General features: G+C 44.5%; 1 protein-coding gene across 1 annotated transcript; it reads left to right on the top strand.

The window, feature by feature from the left end:
* The first annotated feature begins 1,635 nt into the window (after positions 1 to 1,635).
* LOC306780372 (sushi domain-containing protein 6) lies at positions 1,636 to 13,864 on the top strand. Its single transcript, XM_079272727.1, has 5 exons — positions 1,636 to 1,792; positions 6,621 to 6,727; positions 8,232 to 8,435; positions 11,884 to 12,028; positions 12,260 to 13,864. Exons 2-5 carry the CDS (start codon positions 6,634 to 6,636, stop codon positions 12,591 to 12,593), a joined length of 777 nt encoding a protein of 258 aa, XP_079128853.1. The 5' UTR covers positions 1,636 to 1,792; positions 6,621 to 6,633; the 3' UTR covers positions 12,594 to 13,864.
* The last annotated feature ends 8,627 nt before the right edge of the window (positions 13,865 to 22,491 follow it).

Here is a 22,491-nt window from a genome sequence, read left to right as displayed (position 1 = left end):
TGTTGAGCAAACGTTCATGTTCCCCAGAGGATGTTCCCGATTGACTTTTCCTCTGTAGCGCCACCAGCTGGTCAAAGCATTGACTTATTCTGTGTAGTGTCTGTCTGCCTGAAGGATTGGATCAATATTTTGCCATCTCCAGACGATGAGTCCTGGTGATCTTGGTGTTATAATCTAAACATGGCACGAATATTCAAGTTCAGTTGGTAAAGTCTGGCGCCATCATTGGGGCGGTTTATTTGACGGTCCAGCTCTTTGCAGGTTTTTGGTCATAAGAAGAAAGAAAGAAACATTCCTTTATTAGTCCCACAGTGGGGAAATTGTTCTCTGCATTTGACCCATCCCTGTGTATATAGGGAGCAGTGGGCTGCCAATGACAGGCACCCGGGGAGCAGTTAGGGGTTCAGCGTCTTGCTCAGGGACACTTCGACACAGGACACGGTGCAGCCGAGGATCGAACCGGTGACCTTTCGGTTGGCGGACAACCCTCTCTACCCAGTAAGCCACGGTCGCCCCTTAAATGAAATATAATGACATTCCCATCAGCCTCAGCTTTACTTTGTTTACTGCTTACAAATCACTGGTCGCAGGAAGTATTCTGATCTTTTACTTAAGTAGAAGTAGCAATACCACAGTGTGTAAGGACTCTGTTACAAGTAAAAGTACTGCAAAACCTTAATTTAAAGCCCAAAAGTATCAGCATCAAAATATCTGTATGTGTATGAATAGTAAAAGTACTCGATATGCAGAATGACCCAGTGCAGCATAATATATATTGTGTTACTGGATTATAATGATTGATGCATTAACGTGTTCATCACTTTAATTTTGCAGCAGGTAAAGATTGAGCTAAGTCTAAGTAGTTTATATACTTGCTGGGCAGCTTAAAAAAGAACATAATGTATTAGTTTATATTAAGAGTTTTAAATCTCCAAAGTAACCAAAGATTTCAGACAAATGTACAAAGTACAATGTTAACCGCTGAGATGTAGTGGAATAGAAGAATGAAGTCGCAGAATGTGGAAATACTCGAGCAAAGTGCAACTACCTCAAGTGTTATTAATCAGTGCCTATTCATATGAATGACTGTTGTATTATTTATATGTTGGAGCTGTTTCCTCTTTCTGTGTGTGTGTGTGTGTGTGTGTGTGTGTGTGTGTGTGTGTGTGTGTGTGTGTGTGTGTGTGTGTGTGTGTGTGTGTGTGTGTGTGTGTGTGTGTGTGTGTGTGTGTGTGTGTGTGTGTGTGTGTGTGTGTGTGTGTGTGTGTGTGTGTGTGTGTGTGTGTGTGTGTGTGTGTGTGTGTGTGTGTGTGTGTGTGTGTGTGTGTGTGTGTGTGTGTGTGTGTGTGTGTGTGTGTGTGTGTGTGTGTGTGTGTGTGTGTGTGTGTGTGTGTGTGTGTGTGTGTGTGTGCGTGCGTGCGTGCGTGCGTGCGTGCGTGTCTGTGGTGTGAGATAAAGAGAGCGTTTCCAGAACATGACGGAGCCGCGCAGGTGGGCGGTGTTTGGCGGCTCGCCGCGGCCAATCGGAGGCCCCGGGGCGGTCGGTGTCGAGCACAGCTGATCGATGAGTCAGGGGGCGAGAGCAGCCGAAAAAAGGTCCCACTTGTTGCTGCGCAGTAGCGGAGCAGCGGCTAACGGACGGACGGAGAGTTCCTCACTGATCCAGCTTCACGTTGCGTTCCTCGGATCTGAAGCCGTAAACAGGCAGCTCTCCTCTGCGCCTCCACAGCCCATTCACCGCCTCACTGCTCCATCTCACCGCTGCTGCCGCCGCCTCATCCGCGGCTCTCAGGTGAGACATTTTTAAAACCGCTCGATATCTAGTCCGTTCACAGAGAGGAGGCGTCGGTGTTGTAACTTTATATCGATTTCAATCGATCGACGAATATATCTATTATTCCGCCATCTGCTCGTCGTTGTGCGCAGTGTTTTTACGTCTGTTTGCGAGAGAGAGATTGCATTATGGGTCTCATGGCTTCATATGTGGATTTGACAGCCGGCTATTCGCAGTATGCTCATATTTATATATATTTATATATATTTACATGTTAAACAGCCTGCTTTCAAACTATATACATGCGTCATTGACGTGCAGGTACAGTGGATTTGTTCCTGATATCTCATAATCACATGTAGTGTTGTGGTGAACTCGTGAAGCTTCCACTGAGGAACAAAGCAGCTCTGCACATAATCACCTGTGTGACTATGTGCAGAGCACTGAGGGGTTCCCACAGCGCTTTGACTGCGCGGGTCTCTGCAGGCTGTGTATTCCAGGTGTTTGAGGGTCAGTGGGGTGGTTTCACATGTCTGAAGGAGCTTGCAGGAGTCGTTCACTGTGTTTCTTTCTTAAAGCAGCTTTGGCGTGTATTTGAAGAGTTTATTGTCACTATAATTAAGCCTAGAGCTGAAGCATTTAGTCGGTCAATCGATTAGTCGACCGAGAGAATGATAATCTGCAACTCTGTTAATAATGTTCCAGAAATCCCCAAATGATCACGTGTATGCGTCTTTCATTCATCTTTATGACATCATACACTTCTAGTTTAACCGGCACAGACTCTGATTTGATATGATTATATATATGTGTATATGTGTATGTTAAAAAAAAAAAAAAAAAAAGAAGTGATAAAGGTTATTAAAAGTGCACATCTGGGAAATAATTCAAGTATCAAGGTGATAAAACAATGTTAAATCGGGTCTCAGATATTAAGTATAAGGTACTTGTACTTAAGTAATTATCCCAGTTTGGTTCTATTCCATGTTTTATTTGTTGGTTTATTTGATAAGGGATAGTGCACATTAACAAAAACATTTCTGTAAATGCACCAGTTTGCAACTAGGCTATTTTTCATCTGTAGTCCCAAAAGGCTGATGTTACAAAATAAACCTAAAACCAGAATGTAAGATGAAATGTAAAAGGTTCTACAATATTGACGCTTCACAATGCGTGCACAAACAATGAAAAGAAGTGAGAATATTAATATTAGTGTCTTCACTCAGGAGACTCTTATACATTGTCAAGTACCAACAAGACATGCAACACAGAGGCTCTCGCAGTCAACACACAAAGCAAATAAAATGAGGGATAATTGTGTAAAAATAGAAACATGCACGAAAGACAATTATGATGCAATTTGCTAGGCACTAAAAAACATCCATTTCAGAGGCACAAAACATAACAGCATGCAGAGTATGTGAACTACATAATCAGTCAGACACAGCTAAACAACAATAAAAGACAAGCATGCAGGTAGATGAGGGCCGGCAGTAATATCCCAGGAGGGAAGTTCAACACAGACAGAGGTGCAGTTACATTCTATTGCTGAGTACTTGTTCCACCACTGGAGACATTCCGTTCGCCCTGAAAGAGTCAAATAAAACCACGACGCTATGAACGTGAATCACTCGACAGGGTTTGTAGCCGTCACTTTCAGGAATACTGTGACGCAGCAGAGCAGAAAGAGCAAAGTTCAACATGGCAGATGATCAACCAGCCTGTCAGCTGTGGTTCAGTGGGTGAAGACGCTCGTCCCTATGTGAACTTTGGTGTTCGGTGGTTCATCTTCACTGCGTCTTGCAGTGGGTGGTTTTCCCCCCAGTGGAGGTTTGTGTCTGTGGACGCTCCAGCTCCTCCTCTGTTTTCATGAAACAAGTCGCTGTTGTGGCTGGAAACAGAAGATCCATCACTTCCTGTCTGCCCGAAAATAATTCTAAGAAAGAGCCACCTGAGTGTGTACAGCTGCCAAATGTTACTTGACCTAATTTTACACGACTTCACGTGCGACTGCTTTTGTGTTCACAGAACCAGGATGGGCTTCTGTTAAATGCACTTCAAGTTGTTTATCGTCACGTTTACAGTGGTGACGAAGAACATTTACTCAAGTACTGAAGTTAAATACAAATTCGAGGTACATGTACTTTACTTGAGGATTGTCATTTCATGCTCGTTTCTACTTTTACTCCACTACATCTCAGACCTAAATATTGTACTTCCTCCCCTTCCTGTCCAGTGGAAACCACATACCTCCAGATGTGTTGATGTTGAGTGTTTGTGATAAACTGAAGGATGAAGTGTTCCTTTATGTGTTGAGATAATCCTCCTACTTCTTCATCTCAGTAAACTCTTTAAAAAGCCTCTTGGATCAGCTGGAAAATGCATCGTCACAAAGCTGAAAACAGGACTGTTGGTCTGTTTAGAGACACAAGGTTCTCACAAGACAGAGACGCTACAAACATGATGATCTCATAGAATATGATGCATTGATGCAGATTAAACTAACCAACAGGACATAAAGGAGTTAAGAACGTATCTGCAGCAGTAAATAATACAATACATTAAGTTAAGGCAATGCATTAAAAACAAAAGTGCTCTCTGCTGTTGTAACTGAAATGCCCCTCCGTCATGAAGGGAAGCTGTGGATGATAGAGAGGTGATAATCTGCAGCAGAGGAGAACATCCAGCTGCAACATTAAAGACACCAACATTTATAATCCAGTAATACAACATCTATTATTCTGCATGAGGAGTACTTTTTACTTTAGGTACTTTAAGGTTGTTGTGATGCTGGTACATATGTACTTTTACGTAAGTAACACTCTGAATGCAGGACGTTTACTTTCAGAGTATTACTACACTGTGGTAATGCTACTTTCACTTCAGTAAAAGAGCCGAGCACTTCCCCCGACACTGGATGTCAGCCCAAAAAAAGGAAGGGTTGATTTAGCGCCACAATGTGCATTTATAACACGAAACGGATGATTCGTGTTTTTGTTTTGTTTTTCCGAGACAAAAAAAAGCGCCATTTTCATTTTCTCCGGTCACAATGATTCAAATGTTACAGCAGAAGTTATAATATCACAGAGAGCCGCGGTGACTAAGATGCAGACCTCCCACGCAGATTGTGGTCTCATAAGATGGAGAATATTAGTGTGTGTGTGTGTGTGTGTGTGTGGGGGGGGGGGATCTCCCTTCCCTTCCCTCCCCTCACTGCTCCAGAGATGACTGGCATCCTTCTTGACATGAAAGCACAAAACACACACACACACACACTAAAGACAGGAAAAGCTACACCTACACACACACCGAAAAACACACTGTGGCATTTAGGCCGACACCTCAGCAGAGGTCTGGCTCCGTTGGCACTAGGGAGCACAGGAGGTTGCGTGCTCGCTGCAAGTCATCTGGAGAAGAGTCCGGGTCGCTGCGGTGGTGATCGCTTTCTGTTCTGCGTCGGCGTTGACACAGTTTACCGTGTGAGGGGTCGGTCTCACGGTGGGTCGACTGAGAGGTTGAGGACGGGTTGGCAGTCGTGGTTTGATGCGAGGATAAGAGGTCGAAGCAGAATCTATTTCCAGGTGTTACATTAGTGATGTACACCCTTGGACATTTTTGTTTCATTTAGTTGACATGTCTGAGTCAAAGGCTTTTACTGAGGAGGTTTTGGAAATATCTTTGTATCACTCCATGAATTCAAAGAAGAGCCATAAAAATCCATTCTGCCCATGTTGTTTGGGATAAAATGTTGTATAAATCAGGCGACGAGTGATGCTCTATATGAACAAACCGCTCCGTATAAACCTCAAGAATACAGGGGGGAATGAAACTGGAAGGTTTGGTGTATGTAAGAGCTACTGAAGTGGAGATTTCTGTCTGAAAAACAAAACTTATTTTGAGAAAACAGCCTTTAAAGATATGAATTATAAAGTAGGGTTCGGGTTCGGGTGACACGATTAACACATTTTTGGGGGAAAGGACCCCCGGACAGGTCAGAGCATTATTTATATTATTAATATACATATAATATTGATATCATATTATTTTTGATAAAGCTCAGGAACCTGAAAATGTTGACATCAGGCTAACTGTGTAGTGATCCATGTCACTCACTCACCCGGTCACGTCGGGCCGTTGTTGTTGACTAAACGAGCTCGTACACGGGTGTCATGTAGGTGCACCGTGACAGAGATGACATAACCTTCCACTTTGTTTGGCAGAGCAAAGTTCATGACTTTATATTGACCTTACAAATAGCCAGAACCTCTTTTTCTTTATCCAACAACATCCGGGCTGATTGTCTCATCACCTCATGCTGTAGAGAAAGGTCCATTTCATTTATCACTGCAAATGTTAGGTTCTGCAAATTGGGAAACTGACAACTACATGAAAGCACGTAGCTTATTCATTTATGTTTTAGCATATTATCAGTGGAATATTGATGCATTAAATCAAATGATGCTCGCACATTAACATCCCTGGTGGTCACCCGAGTTCCAACATTCCGAACCGCCACAGGCTGCGGCTGAGTTTAGCCTGAGAGACGAGAAGTCACTGGTTCTCAGTTTGTTGTGAAAATGGAACTGAAGACTTTGATCCGTGCAGCTGCTCGGTGGGCAACGGGTGAAGCCAGCAGAGGTGAGGTGGCGCTCAACCAGAGCACAGTGGTGTGGATGCAGCCTCAGCAGCTGACGGGTGTGAATGAACATCACAGCTGAACATGCATTCAGACATTCCTTCAGTACTTTAGTGAGCGAGGTGTGACTTCTGCTTCCTGTTGAAGAACACGTTGGTGTGTGTGTGTGTGTGTGTTGCTTCTGACTCGTCATCCCTGTGGTGTCTTCAGGAAGTCTGGTTTGATGTCTGCGTCGGTCCCGTATCCATCGCCCTGTGGACGCGTCAGTCTGGTGTGTGGACTCCTCCTCCTGGCCTCCTCACCGCTCCTCACGGCGGGTAAGACCTCTGACCCCAACATTCATTCATGCATTCATTCCTTAAGTCTCTATGGTGGTTCCTCCTTCATTCATTGTAGCAGACAGGCAAATATATATATATATATATATATATATATATATATATATATATATATATATATTACGTGCTGAAAATATCTTTTTTTAAATGCAGAAACGGGCTGCGAGAAGCACACAACATCAGAAACTGTTTCCAGGGGACACTAAATAGTGACGCACACGGCTTGGGCACCGTAGTTGTTGCCATGGTTTGGGGCTTCTCAAAGCAGGAAAGATTTTAAAAATCCTTTGCAGGATGTGGACACTTTTCTGTTTGAGAGGTTCGAAACTGAACCGCCTTCCTCTTCTTATCACAACATCACAGGTTATATTGGGATCACCTTTTTCTGGAGCCACAGCCAGACCTTTGTTTGGGGACTGCTGTCCATCAAAAGCTTGGCTGTGACTTCCTGTTTCTATCACAACCCTTCAGATCATCACGTCGTCTTTCCTCTGATATTGTATCAGACCAGTGAGACTTCGTGGTAGCGTCATTACCAGTGATTTTCCACTCCCAGCCTCACACTTGACCCACTCTGCTCGTGTTGATGTTTGGGGTTCGGCAGTGGAAACCGTGATTCTTGCAGACGCAGACTTTTATGATGGAGGGTGAAGATAAAGAGGAAGTGGGTAACATTGTCTGCTCATCTTCCCATTGTGTCAGGCAGAGGTTGTTGTGGGCAACGTTTTCATTCTTGCAAAGAGCTTCCAGTACGCAGAAGGCATTTACGTGTTCACACTCGTCCAAACTATCCAAACCAAACCCTGAGCCTCTATAGAGCCGCGGCCCCACTTTGTTTACACTAACAACACCTCGCTGTCCTGTCACACTGCACCAGTGTCCTCAGCTGGTGTCACCCTCTCCCCTCCTCCATCACGTTGGTCATTGGAACCAAGATCATTTACTCAAGTGCTGTACTTAGTACAAAATCCAGGTACTTGTACTTTGCTTGATTCTTGCCATTTCATACTTTTTACTCTACTACATGTGTCTGACAGCTTTAGTTACTTTTCAGTTTACAGGTTTTCCTCCCCGTCCTGTCCAGTGGAAACCACGTGTATCCTGACGTGAATGTGAACGTTTGTGATAAACTGAAGGATGAAGTGTTCCTTCATGTGTTGAGATAATCCTCCTACTTCTTCATCTCAGTAAACTCTTTAAAAAGCCTCTTGGATCAGCTGGAAAATGCATCGTCACAAAGCTGAAAACAGGACTGTTGGTGTGTTTAGAGACACGAGGTTCTCACAGGACAGAGACGCTACAAACATGATGATTTCATAGAATATGATGCATTGCTGCAGATTAAACTAACATCCACATGCATGTGGAGCAGAGATGGATGAGTTGGAAAGGAAAGGGATTCATGGTTTTAATCCTGAGAAATTAACTACAGCAGTGGTGTGAGGTGGAGGCCACCAGTGACCACTGTGTTCTGTCTCTACAGGCCGCCTGAGTAATTGCACTCACCCTCTGGTGCTGGAACATGGAGGGTTCCGCTGTGATCCGTCGCCATGTCGAGGTTTCCCCCACAAGAGCTCCATTCACTTCTTCTGCGAGCCCGGGTACCACGTCAACAACAAGGTCCGGTTCTCCAGGTGTCGCCACGGGAGGTGGCAGCCCCCGATTCCTGCCTGCATCCCCGTCAGAGGTAAGAGCTCAGAAGCCTGAGTCCACTGGAGTCTAACCGCTGGTACAGTATCTGTTTGCTTTGTTATGCTGAGGTCGGTATGAAGCGAGTTCTCTTCACCCATAAATGAAATCCCCTGCTAGGAGCAATCAAGTTTCCATTTGTCACATCCCTCAAAATATCCCAACATTGTGCAGTAAAATGCTTTTTCAGTCTCTTCATATGTTTCGTAGAAGAAATAACAAACAGCTTAATCTAAACTACAAATAAAGGTAAACTATGCGACTGGCCGAGCTTTTGTCTGGGAGGGAGGATGATGGAAACTTTCACATGTTTTTATATTTCAATATAACAAAAGGTCAGTTACTGAGCTCAGAGCTCACCTGGATCACTTTATGACATGATAACGTGGAAGACTACCTGCTTCACAAAGTGAAGAATAACTGTCCTGATAGCCAATGAATGATGGTGTCACTGGGTCCTGGACACCAGTGGTGAAATGTAACTAAGTACATTTACTCAAGAAGTGTACTTATCTACAAATTTAGTAATTTCATATTTACATTTTATGCCCACTACATCTCAGAGAGAAATATTGTCCTACTTCTACTCCACTGTATTTAATTGACACTAATAGTTACTTTTAACATGAAAACCTATAACATGATGCAGTACTGTACTACTGATCTACATAGTAGTGTACAAAGTATCTCAAACTGGCTCGTCATTGACGAACTACAACAGTAAAATACTCTTGTGTGATAAAAACGGAAAAATCTAATCTTCTATATTAATATAACACTTTGCATAATGAGTGCTTTTGATACTCTCCCTGTGTAGAGATGAAGGACTCACTCCAAGCTAACGAAAACAAAGGTTACAGTATTGTTCTATAAGCACAAGAGGAGCCCTCTGCTGGACTCTACGGGTACGAATACTCTCCTCCGACCGCGAGCACGCGTTCGTCCGAGTGTAGCCGCGCTACGGTCACCACGAAGCAACAAGCACCTGGAGAAACAGGACTTTCACCCAGGAGACCGCTGTTAGTGTCATAAAGGGTTGTTGAATTATTTTGAAGTTACGTGTTTTCTGTACTAAACGTACGTTTTACTTCCTTCACACACTCATTTTAAGCCCAGCCACGATGTTTTTCCTGAATATGTGACGAGTTGGGTTGAGAACGTGTTGCGAAAACACAACAATTCTTAGTTTCTGGCACTTTAAGTGAGATTTGGAATGCAGGTTGTGTACTTGTAATGGAGTCTTACACGATTAAAACCTAGTTGTGTGGGTGTTTCCGTGTTCAAGTGACTCGTCTCTTCCTACAAACCTTACAGGAAATCAGATTTAAAGATTGTTTCTTACTAAATGCTTTGGGTTCGTAGCAGAGAGAATATTTCCCCCCCCCCCCCCCCATCATCACAGCGTTCCTCAGTGATTAGCTCAGTTTCTGCGGTGGTGATGACTCAGCGCAGCCCTGACACTTTGTGGGCTGATTAGTCATTTTATGACAGTTACTTGATGTTTTGAGTGTTCAGGAAGCAGACGGCGTGTCATTGTTGTCGTTTGGTTTCCAGCTGTGGTTGATTGCAGACATGAGATGTAGTCTCGCTGTGTTCGGCTCAACCAAAAGACGTCTCAGTGGCCGACTGGGAGTTTTGTAATACAGCCAGCGGTGAAGTGTAACGACGTTAATTAACACAAACGTACTGTACTTAAGTACACATTTCACTTCAGTCTTTTCGTTTCATGCGACTTTATACTGGTAGATCTCAGAAGGAAATATTGTACTTTTTACTCCACTACATTTATTTGACGGCTTTAGTTTAGAGTTTTACACTCAAAACATTCATAGAATTTGTAAAATATCGTGTTTGCTGAGATAAGAAAAAACAAGGAATGTTGATTAATTAATTCACTGAAGAAACTTTTGATCATTTGACTTCTGGTGTAAAAACATTTGATGGTTCCAGGTTTTAATGTTTAATTGATGCTGTTGAGGTTTGGACCGTTGGTTGGACAAAACATTAGACGGTCTGTAGGAAGTTTGGAAACCTCGCTGTCGACATTTTGATCTGCCAGAACCAGAAGTGACACAAAAAGTTAAAAGCCTAAAAACCAAAGTGAAAAAGTTAGAATGAAGTGAAAACAGAATGTAAAAGGGTTGAAGTTATCAGGCGAAAACACGAACAACTACCAGACATGACAACGCCGTGGTAGCGAACTGTCAATCACATGATAGCCCCGCCCTAAAGCGTACTCTGCTTTATGGTCTGTGTGACTCTAAATGGACCATCGGTTACTAAATGAACATCATGCTGTATTGAAGAAGACTTGGAACCAAAGGAGTCGCCCCCTGATGGCCAGCAGAGATAATGCAGGTTTAAGGCACTTCTGCAATGGCTTCACTTTTCAGAACTGGTTTGCCGCCTGCGACAAAAGTAACTTTGGGTTTTGGGGAATTCTGATGGCATTTGTCACTATTTTTACAAATGAAACAATCAACCGATGGAGGAAATCTACCTCAACCAACTGCTACAGTAAACTCCTGCTTTTACATGAATACATATTGATCTAACGACACAATATATAACAGTAGAACAGTCACAGGGGACATTTTTATACTTTTAAGTAGAATCATACCCGATTCTAAAAGTTCATCAGCACTAAAACCTGTGCAAACACAGCAGCAGCTCGCATTCATCTCTTGACCTACTTAGAGAGAAGCTCCGACTCTCTGCAGCGGAACTAGAAGCTCTACTCGACTCAGACCGGTTCCGACTTCCTGTGTCGCCACTCACTCAAACTGGCTGCGACGGTAAGTCGCAGCAGAAAGAGGAAGCGGGTGAAGCCACCATCCGAACCATTGATCATTTCCTCTGGGTTCCGCTGTCAGAGCCTCACGGAAAGCTACTGTCGTGTTGTCGAGAGCTCGGAGAAACCACATGACTAAATAAAGAACCTCCTCATGTGTTTGATAATCTATTTCTGCAAACGGAACAGCTTTTTTTTATCCACAGTGGATGTGGCGGCACAGGGGATTATTTTCTGTCTCAGCTTCAGATCACTGACTTAAATCTACACGTTTGCATTTTTTATATAAATACCAAAATCTCTGTTTTAACACTTGACACGAGCTACATGCAAACACTTTAATCCCACGTCTTCTGTTTCTGTTCTATAATCGCGTCATGAGATTTTCACAACTGTTTCTAAGTTTATTGATCCATTTAAGGATTCGGGGGTTTGTTGTCATTGTACGAAACAGAATTGCACGATGCAATGTGCAATCATAGTGCAAATGGAAAACTGTTGTTCTCGTGTGAATCAGGGTAGTGCAAAAGTAGCACAACATAACGATTCAATGTTATTCATTCATGGAGGAGTCGGGAGATTGAAGATTCAATCTTTTCATCGGTTCAAAACGTAGTGAAAGGCGTCTCACTGCACTTGTGCTCTTCCTCCTCAGAGGGTCCGAACATGCGCTCTGACGACAGAGTGAACGATTCGATGCCCAGCATGGCCACAACGGCGGTGGGCGTGTCCATCTTCCTGCTCACCACCACTGCCTGCCTGGTCGTCAAGTCCCGCCTCTACCCCTGTCAATCACACAGGTGAGAAGAAGATTTTGACCTTGTTGCATTTGTAGAACATCTAGTTTGTTATGGATTCAAATGAACCCGTTGTGTCGATGAAGCGGCTCATTTGATTGGATTGTGTGTGAGTTACTCTGAGGAACAAACCTACATTTCATATTTAATGTCGACGACTGAGGTCAGGAGATTCACCTGTACAACACACCTGCTTCTTCTCCATGAGGTAATTGTCTGTGTGTGTCCCAGCAGCCGTCGCTCCTCAGACCAGCTGGACCTGATGGTGGACGGACTTCCCGTGTCCCTCCCCTCCTACGAGGAGGCGGTGTACGGCAGCTGGGGGCAGCGCCTCCCCGCCTTCTCGGCCCCGGGACCCACCCAGCTCCTGTTGGCTCAGGAGGCTCCCAGCTGTCACCCGACGTCTCTCAACAACCAATCGGACGGCAGCAACCGCCCGCTCCTGCCCAGCCCTGACAACGCCCCGCCCCCCTACGAGGAGGTCCAGTCGTCCCACCCCAGAGACAGGATGGGCGACGGGGACGTCCGGCAGCTACATGTTGCGTTTTCGGACGACAAGGACGCTTGATTGACAGACTGTGGGGTTCACATGTGACCACATGTTGTTTAGCGATGAAGGATTTTGATTGACAGCTGCAGCGTTTGCTCTGCAGATGATATAAATAACACCAGGCTGCACTTTTCCTGATCAGCTGCAGCTCACCAGCATCAAACGCTAATTTAGACGAAGCTGATAAGCTCTGATTGGCCGGTTGTTGGGTCACAAAGACCTGAACCATTTATACATGATATTGATTGTATAGTGTGTTGTATGAATGTAAGTGACAGAGGAGGGTGCTTGTGTACTGTATGGGGAACACCTTTAGATCCTAAATGCCTTATTTTTAGTGTGACAGTATATTTTATCGTTGAAACAATATTTTAGACGAAAATCCGTCAGTGTAGATATAAAGATCACCACACGGAACGATGAGGTTTCCACAGGACGGCATCGATATGAGAGTGTGTTTCTGATGTTGCTCTGGAGACGTCTCCCGCCAGTGACGCTGCAGATCGTGCTGTTGCGCAACGAAAAAACCCTGTGCGTTTCCACGGCAACAGACTCTATTCCATCTCTATCTGGTTCTTCTGTGACTCATTTCTCTGGGTGGTCCTGTTGATTTGAAGTCAGCGTGGTGTTCAGACCCAGTACTTGAGTAACTGTACTAATGCCATGCTAGTGTGCCGACACTGGGGCAATCAATTGTGACAACGAGCAGCATGTCGTGATATTTATTTTGTGTATTGCAGATATTTAGAGACGTGAAAATATTTTTGATTCATTTAAATGTACAGTAAGGAAAATAGGAAATAATTGTACATTTATTTGCCCCGGTGGCATCGGGGCAGACACACAGGTGCTTTTAACATCATTCCACAACCTGCAAAGAAAACCCCACAGATGTTGGACCAAATCATCTGAAACTAATCTGTGTGTGTGTGTGTGTGTGTGTGTGTGTGTGTGTGTGTGTGTGTGTGTGTGTGTGTGTGTGTGTGTGTGTGTGTGTGTGTGTGTGTGTGTGTGTGTGTGTGTGTGTGTGTGTGTGTGTGTGTGTGTGTGTGTGTGTGTGTGTGCGCGTGCGAGCGAGCGAGCGTGTCCTCACTTAACCCAGCTGGTTCCCTCTCTGTCCCTCTCTCACCTCTGCAGAGCGACTGACGCCTTCACAGACCTTGAATGTATTTCATGTTTCATATTGTGGCAACAAATCTTAACTATGGATTGTAATATTTACTGAAAGATGATTTGTACATTGTATTATTGCACAGAATTATATGATGAATAAATGTTGCGATGTTTGACATCTTGTCCTCGTCTGTGACTTTGTGATTGAACTTCATTTGCATCTCCTGTGTTTGCCGGCTTCCCTGCTGCTTCTTCCACTCTTAACAGCTGATCGGAGCATTAATACACTAAACTCAATTTAATTTACATTTTCATGAAATACTGCTATGATATTTATTGACATATTATAGGACATTTTTTTGGCACACTGCGATTATATTTTTATGTCATTGTTCTTGACATGTCCTGTCTTCTGCCTCAGTCAGATAAACTCTTCCACAAGTGATAACGCTGACAAAAGTGTTGAAGTTCACTCTTTACCTTACAAACTCAAGCATTTCCCATCCTGACCATCTGGGGGCATGAGTGAGACCATTTAATTTACAGGTCTGAGGAACACTTGGGTACACATTGGTGATGATGCCTCGGGGCCAGGCATTTTTCTTGCCCTGACTGAAGCACCACACTTCCTTGTTTCAGTGCCAATGGACGACTTACATCATGTGACATGGACTCTTTCTACAGGCTTGCAGTGTGGACAAATACTGCTTGTGCCACCTGTCCCAAATCATGCTAGACAGGCTTTGAACTCTGTCCCCAAAACCTGGCAGCCGGAGCAAGACATGGGGCTGCTTTCTGGATCGGCAATGAAGCAGGTGTGAGAATGAAAGGATCTATGGGGTTGGTTGACACTGGCACTAGTGGTCGATTGTTCACAATGGCAGTGACCTCAGCTAGGAGAGTTTTAAACACCTTGTGTTTGAGTTTTGAAGATCCTACCTGAAGAAACATAAAATCCAAGATACGGCGTGTAACGCCTATCATCCTCTCCAAACCCCTCCCATGTGAGAAGGGTGAGAGGTGTTGAACGTCCACGTATATCCATGTTCTGAGAGAAACCTTTCCACAGCTTTTCCATCAGCATGGGATAGAATTTCCAGGTCTTTGGAAGCGCCAATGAAATGTACCTTTATCAGGGCGTATGTGCTTCACTGGTCCTCGGATCACCAGGAACTTTCTGAATGCATTTATAATCATTTAATCAAATTAATCAAATTGTCCATTCAATAAAAGTATCCAGGGACCAAAGTGGTCTGCCTTTTGGAATGATAACATTGGATGCAAGGCACTCTAGCCGTTTCTCATAAGCCTGATGCTGGACTGTTCTTTTGGTGACTGAAGTGCCCTTTCCTTTCTTGAAACACTGACTGATATAAATGAAGCCAGCAGGGGACCTTACAGGAGAACATCTACACGAGAGGTGGTTGGAGACGTATCTTAGGGTGTCGTTCTGGCCCAAAGTGTTATAATTTCTCCAGAGTGGGCCACACATCTTCTGGTTGAGACAATGCCTGCAGGATTCTGCTCAGTTTTTACATATTGCCACTGTGGCAATGTTCTTCCTCTGAACCTTAGAACTCAATTCTTCAGATATGCAGAGAACCGCCTGTTGTCGTTATAAATGTACCCGAACACAATCCCTCTGTCTGTGTAGAAGGTGACTCCATCAAATCCAGTTGGGTAATGGTGTGTTCTGGGCGTGGAGCTAGTATGGTTTTGCTAGCATTTTCCATCTTCATCCAAAGTCTTCATGCAGACCACAGCAGCTACTGCCTTCTCTGAAGCGTCTGAGAAGACACATTCCTAGCATGTACATACTGTGGTAAGAGGCAAACCGTAGGACTATACCCTCCCTGACCTGGACACTGTGTATGCTGGCCGCCTCCAGAAGAAGGCCAGCAACATCTGCAAAGACATCACACACCCGGGTCACTCTGTTTGTTCCCCTGCTATCAGGAAAAAGATACAGGACTATCAAAACCCAGACTAACAGGCTGAGGAACAGCTTTTTCCCCAGAGCCGTTTCCTCCATCTTTTTACGATGACAATAAACATCCTCATCCTTATCCTGAAAAGCCTGTATTTCTAGCTTGCTTGATGTACTCCCTAGTTCAGCGGTTCCCAAACTTTTTAGGCCGCGCACCCCCTTCTACATCCCGACTGGGTTCGCGCACCCCCCCCCCCCCCCCCTTAATAAAAAAAAAAAAAAAAGAAGCAACAGAGCCTTTTAAGCCTTCATAGCCGCATAAGAATCGGACCAATGAGAGAACAGTTTGCTCGCGCGTGGCATTTGTTTACAAGATTTAGTCCGCTGTTAAATGTTGCAGTGTGAACACAAACCGAATAAAGGAGCAACTGCAACAAAGCAAACGAACTGAAGGTGTGAAAACGCCCTGAAACACTGCAACAAAGTTTCAATAACTTTCAGGGACACAAGGCGTCACTTTTAAAGAGCAATACGGATGCGAGCACACACGCACAGGCTCAGAGGCAGATTATCACATTTAATTTACAATTAATGAGCGACTAATGTAGCCAGGATGTCTTCGGACAAAGCATTGATGCGGCGCGACACAGTGTTGTTGGACACCGGGATCATGCACAACTTTTTTGCTTCTTTGTCCCCAATCATACATTCCACCATCTCTCTGGCAGCTGGCAAGCTCACGTCTTCGGCGATTGTGTGCGGTAGCCCCTTTCTCGCTATTCTGTAACCAGATATGAAGCCCGTAGTGCGTCATTTATAGACCAACACATGAATGAGACTCCAGTTGTTTTTGGCTGTTTTGTAACTCCTCCAATTTCGATATAAACAATGTAAGGGGCTTTTGACTTGCACTGGCATGCTTGGTGTTCAGGTGGCGACGTAAATAAGAGCTTCAGACTGTTAGCCAGAACCTCACTGCACACCACGCACTGTGGCTTTGGGGAATCTGCGTTGCCAATCCAAGTGAAGCCCAGACACAGATACTTTTCATCATATTTCCTCTTTTTTTTCCCAGTCTGATGCTCACTCTCGTTTCCTCTTTCTCACCTTGACTCCGCGATGGGCCGATGTGCTCCCGATTTGTCTGTGCTGCACCTCTCCGTTCCCCTCGCCTCCGATTCCTCTCTCTCTCTCTGTCCCTCTCCTCTTTTACAACTGATAGCTTCAGATGTCCCACCTGACAGTTTTTAAATTAAAATTACATTTTTTTAAAATATTTAATATTATTACACCATCAGACCGCCATTACACTTTTCCTCTCGCGCACCCCCTAGAGGCAGCTCGCGCACCCCCGGGGGTGCGCGCACCCCACTTTGGGAATCCCTGCCCTAGTTCAATCGGTTCGAGTTGAGCTTGCTTCTTTGCCTGTTTGCCGCCAGTGGTTCAAATCTTCACACCCAAAGCTGTTTTACTCTCCACAAATTATTACGCTGACAAGTGGTTTCAAGTTCACTCTTTTACTGAAGCCACTTGGACTTGAGAAATAAACACACATTACATGAGACAATTAACATACTCATCATTATGATAGAAATGTTACACTCTATTATACAACTTAGTGAGTTTTTCCATTCCAAACACTTTGTTCGCATATACTCTCCATATACTCTTCATTAACAGAAATGTTCTTTGCCAATTAGTGTACAAACCAACAATGCCTTCAAAGACCAACTTAAAGATGAAGAAATAGAACAAAACACAGTAAATAGGGGCCATGCTTCTTAATCAAAACAAATGCGTCAGAGGCCCTCACTGATGACATCATCAAACAAGGACAGATGGGATAGTGCCAGAAGATGACGTTTTCAAACGAGGAAACAATTAAAATGCATTAATAGAACATACTATGCTATGAATTTTTATAAAATGTTTATGAAACATTATACTGTAATATGATGACATTTTTTTATAACATGGTACTATGACTTTATATTTTTTATAACATACTATACCATCATTGTTTTATGACAATTCTATAACATACGGTGCTGTGACTTTTTATTAAATACTATACTTTGACATCCTCGTGATGTTTGTCATGGCGCACTATACTATGACCTTTTGATGACATCGTCATGTTCTGGAGAGCAGGCAACAGGGGAAGAACCGAACACAGGCACGGCAGGATATATAGTGAGGTTAAGTGATTTAATGGAGAAGGAATTTATAAATCAGTTAAAAAAGAAAAAAAAGAACAATAAGCAGGTTACAAAAACAAAAGTCCATGCAACAAGGAAGGACTAATTGACAACCAACAGGGAAAAAGACAAAGATGACGATAAATACACAAGAAACTAATCAGACAAGACACAGGTCACACAGGTCACACAGGTCACTCAGGTCACACTACACGAGGGCAGGCTGACGGCTGGTGCTAGAAACGATTGGAACAGAGAAGGCTAATGAAACACACATGATAGGAGGGAAAACCAAAAAGACAGCACGTCAAAGAAACATTGGCCACATGAGGCAAGGAAGCTGAAAATAAAACAGGGAACAGAAAACCTAAACCCAAAACCATGACAGACATACTAAACTATGAATTTGTTTTAATAACATTTGTAGACATACGACATGACAAATTCTCATGTGTTTTTTTCTGTGAAATATACTAACGTTATATAGCAACTGATATCTTTAATGACATACTCTTATTAAACTATACTCTTTTATGGCACATGTGCCGACCCATCCACTCCACTAGGTGTCCCCGTGTCCTTCACTTACTCGCTCTTCACTGTCGTCCTGGATCTGGACCGTCAGCTTCAGAAGCCTCAACTGGGCCCGGAGTGGTTCCTGATGTAAAGGGCCAGACCTTCACATGGAGCCCCTCTCTCTTACCTTGCTGGCACTGCTGCTGTTTTGTTCGGGTCTTCTTTCCACCCTTTAGCCTCGGTCCCTGCTGCGTTCCTCACACCTCACACCAAAAATGCATTTCCCTTCTGCAGTCATTTTTTTTAACCATCTTCATAAAAATCACACTTTTATCATATTCAGTATCATTAGAGCGGTATATTGCAGTGGATTGACTCTTTTGTGAACCGTCCTCTTGCACTAGATGCCATCCATCTGATCTGCACTGCAGTTTCACACTGTAGCAGAACCGAGATGCATGAACTCTTCTGAGGTCATTAACTCTAAGCGGCTGAATCAACACAAAGCTGATTTCCATTTCAGGCCTCCGAACTGCGACGTGACTGGAATGTGTTCTAGATGCAGAGCAGGCTTCTGTCGGACAGGAGCTACAGCTCCGTGGTGGTCGAACTACTAAGATCCTTCACTTCAGTAGAAGAACTGCACAAATACTGTCCTGCTTCCAAAACCATACTTCAGAGAAAGTATAAAGTACCAAAATGACTGAAAGTAAAAGTACTCACTGTGAAGTAAAATGTCCCCCGTCTTTGTTTAACTATGATGTTTATGGATTAATATCGCATCTGCATTCATATTTGTTACATTTTACTGCTGTAGATGTCCAAGCTTGGGCTCAAGTTAACTCCTTTATTGGGTAGTTGGGTTTTCCTGCTGTGAGAACCTCGTATCTCTGAAAAAGAGAAACAGCCCGTTCTTTAGCTCAACCAAGAGGCTTCTTAAAGAGTTTATTTAGCTAAAGAAGAAGGAGTTTTTGCTCAACTCATGAAGGAACACTTCGTCCTTCACTTTACCACATTCAAAAACCAACATCTGGAGAGACATAGCTTTCGCTGGATGGGAAGGGCATAAAGTCCTGTAATCTGAACACTAAAGCTGACGTCAGCTTGGCCTTTCCAGTGAAAGGTCCCGTCTGTCACTTGGGTGCATACAAATGACGCCACATGGCACAAACCTCATCTGGTGACAGCAGTCACAATGAAGACACACACAGTGGAATAAATGCATAGTTTATCATATCATAACAATAAATTCTCAAGGCTACATCGTAAATAAAACAGTCTAGCAGAGTTAAGGGGCCGTAGCCTTAATTATGAACAGGAAGTGAGGTGAACAGACCGTGTCATCGAGAAGAGGTACAAACGTGATGTTGCATTGAATATTGATGCTCATCCTGTGAGGCGCTGCAAGATAAAAGTTGCTCTAAAAAAAGGTTAAATTGCTGCAACTACTGCGAGTATACCGAGTGATCGCCTTGTATTTTCATACAGCTACGAGCTACCAGAGATCACAATTTAGACTACTTCTGCTACAGTACAGTATCGCTTTAAATTCCTCTAGATACCTGAATGAAAACAGCATCCTGCTGTGCAAACAAAGCAAAAGTCAATCATTCACATATTTAAAAAAAAAGAGTCTCTGTTAGTGCAGAGTGGTGGCTCTCGTTGGGGTGGGGGGGGGGGGGGGGGGGGGGGTGGGGGGGGGGGTGTTGTTCCTCGAGGGGTCTTGAGTTGGAAGGCGTTCTTCGGTGGGGGGTTTTGAGCCATTCGGGGTATCAAGAGTTCTTGAGGGGTCTGTAGACTTTGGCTACTTCCAAAAGAATGTTCTTAAGGTTGCAAAGTGAAAGTGTTAAAGGATGTATGGATGACTTTCCAGAAGCGTGCGCGCACACACACACACACACACACACACACACACACAGCCCCTCGGGACTGGTGTTTGAGTAAAGCTGGCAACAAAAACAACCCCCCCCCCCCCCCCCCCTTCCTCCTCCTCTCCACCGGCATCCTGCATGCGGAACACTGTTGCATCCCGGCAGCACTTGGCCCGCTCTGTTCTCCCTCAGGTCCTCGGTCAGCACCCCAAACTCTGGATGCAGTCATGTTTCTCCATCTGCTTCCATCCGTCACTGTCAGGTGTGTGTGTGTGCGCGCGCGCGCGCAGTCACCCATAACGTGTGCAGGTGTGGCTCGCGTGCTGTAAAGTCATCCTAAAATCTACAAGCAGTCGGTGCGGTTCGGTACGGCGGTGCTGGTAATGTTGTGCGGCGGGTCCGGTGTCCAGAAAAACACGTAGTAGATCACCAGGATGAACGCGGCCACGGACACGCAGAGGAAATAGGTGATCGCCATCGCCACTTTCACCCAAATCTTAGTTGACATGTTGGCGTGCTTGGCCCGCAGTTCGCCGGGATAGCTCGGCCTCCGCATGTCCCCGTTCAGCTTCTCCGCGGTCGCGGGGACTTGCCTGCCAGCCGCTTTCATCTTGGCATTAACGCTAAAACCTGATCCGACGATTTTTCCTCTGCGGAGTGTTGCGTGTTCATTTGAGTGCGGGCAGCAGAGCCAGATGCGCCACTCGACCCTTCACGGCTGTCCTCTCCTCCGGCCCGGGTATCTATATGAAGCGGTCTAAACCGCTGGGGCAGCAACGCGGGTCCTGCAGCCTCCTTCGGTGCCGAGATCCACAGGAGCGTAAAGATCTCTGACCCCTCTGAGTCCTCCGTGCGCACCGGACAAACTGAACTCAAGGAGGCTGTCTCTGGCATCAGCTGGATGGGACTGCTGTCAAGCTGGCCATGGCTCGAGAGGTTTGTTTCCGGTACGGCTTTTCGAAATAATACAAACTGCAACCGCGAGAACGCAAAAGATAAACTCTTGTTGATCCCCAGCGGGACAATTTGGTTGTGGAATAAAGTAACGGACATAAATATCCAGAAGGGCTAATTAAACAAACAGCAGCCTACAGGTAGTGTTATATGTTGTGTATCAACCACTAGAGAGAGATAACAGGTTTCTGCAGCATACTAGCCCGTCTTTAACATGTCAATTTGACTTTAATTTAAGACTTGCTGAACCAGAAAATACACCTGCAGAGTAAACGCAGTTGTATTTAGCAACAGCACAATACTACTGAAGGACTGTCGGACACTTTACTACATTTTTAAAAAGGTGCTTGTAGTTTGAGTATTTCCTATTACCACTTTTTTATACTTCTACACAAAAGCAAATACTGTACATTTTACTCCACTACATTATTGAAGATTCGGATTAATAATACCCCATATAAAATCAATAACTGATGATCTAATATTTCAGATTAAAATAAAAACTTTGATCGCCAGGAGGTTTTACTCTTATTCTGAAAGAACATTTGTCACGCTTCCGGCGCCGTTCAGCGTGCCTCTGTCTCACTTGACGCAGCTTCGGACGAGGAGGGGCTGAAAGTACGCAACACCTAACGATTGGGTCATAGTTTGAGAGAAAAGAGGACGGGAGAGATGCGGTCTTCATCCACAACATATCACCGCCTCTGGTTTCCTCCTCCAGCCTGCAAAGTTGTGCACGGCAGCATCAAAATGGTATAAAACGCTTTCCCTACACAGATGAGTCATCGGCTGCACCCGGAGACCGTATGGGCTGCGCATTGAGCGACGTTAACAGGGATGAAAAGAAGAGCTATGGGCTATTCTTATTGTCCTGCAGCAGCCTGCAAGGTCAATATCGTGCACAACACCAGGTTCCAACAGAAAAAGACGGCGGTCTGGGTATTCAATATGTGCACGAGGCAGAATGCTTTAAATTGCCTGGTGAGCGGGACATACATTCACGCGTCTCTGTGGCGGATGAGTGGATGAGCAGCGAGGTCAGTGGATGTAATCATCTGCCTCCAGCTCTAAGAAACGTCTTCCTCCTCACACTGAACATTATTTCCATTTCTCACAAACAAACCAAAGCAGAAGTAGCTTCTCTTCCCTTCCAGTGGAGAAGAAGTGATGCAGTGCCCTCTAGGGTGCCCTTCCTGTGGAGAAAATACAACGAAGTGCACTCTGGGTGCCTTACATGCAACAACACTTGCTGGCGTCTCTCCTCCATGCAGCTGGTGCTGTTTTTATCTGTTTAGTCTCACACCTAGAAGAAATCAGACCGACTCCAGAAATCAGAG

The sequence above is a fragment of the Melanostigma gelatinosum genome (genome assembly GCF_949748355.1).
Source record: "Melanostigma gelatinosum genome assembly, chromosome: 7".
Classification (NCBI taxonomy): domain Eukaryota; kingdom Metazoa; phylum Chordata; class Actinopteri; order Perciformes; family Zoarcidae; genus Melanostigma; species Melanostigma gelatinosum.
The sequence above is the reverse complement of the archived record's forward strand: the minus strand, read 5'-3'. Positions and strand labels throughout refer to the sequence as shown.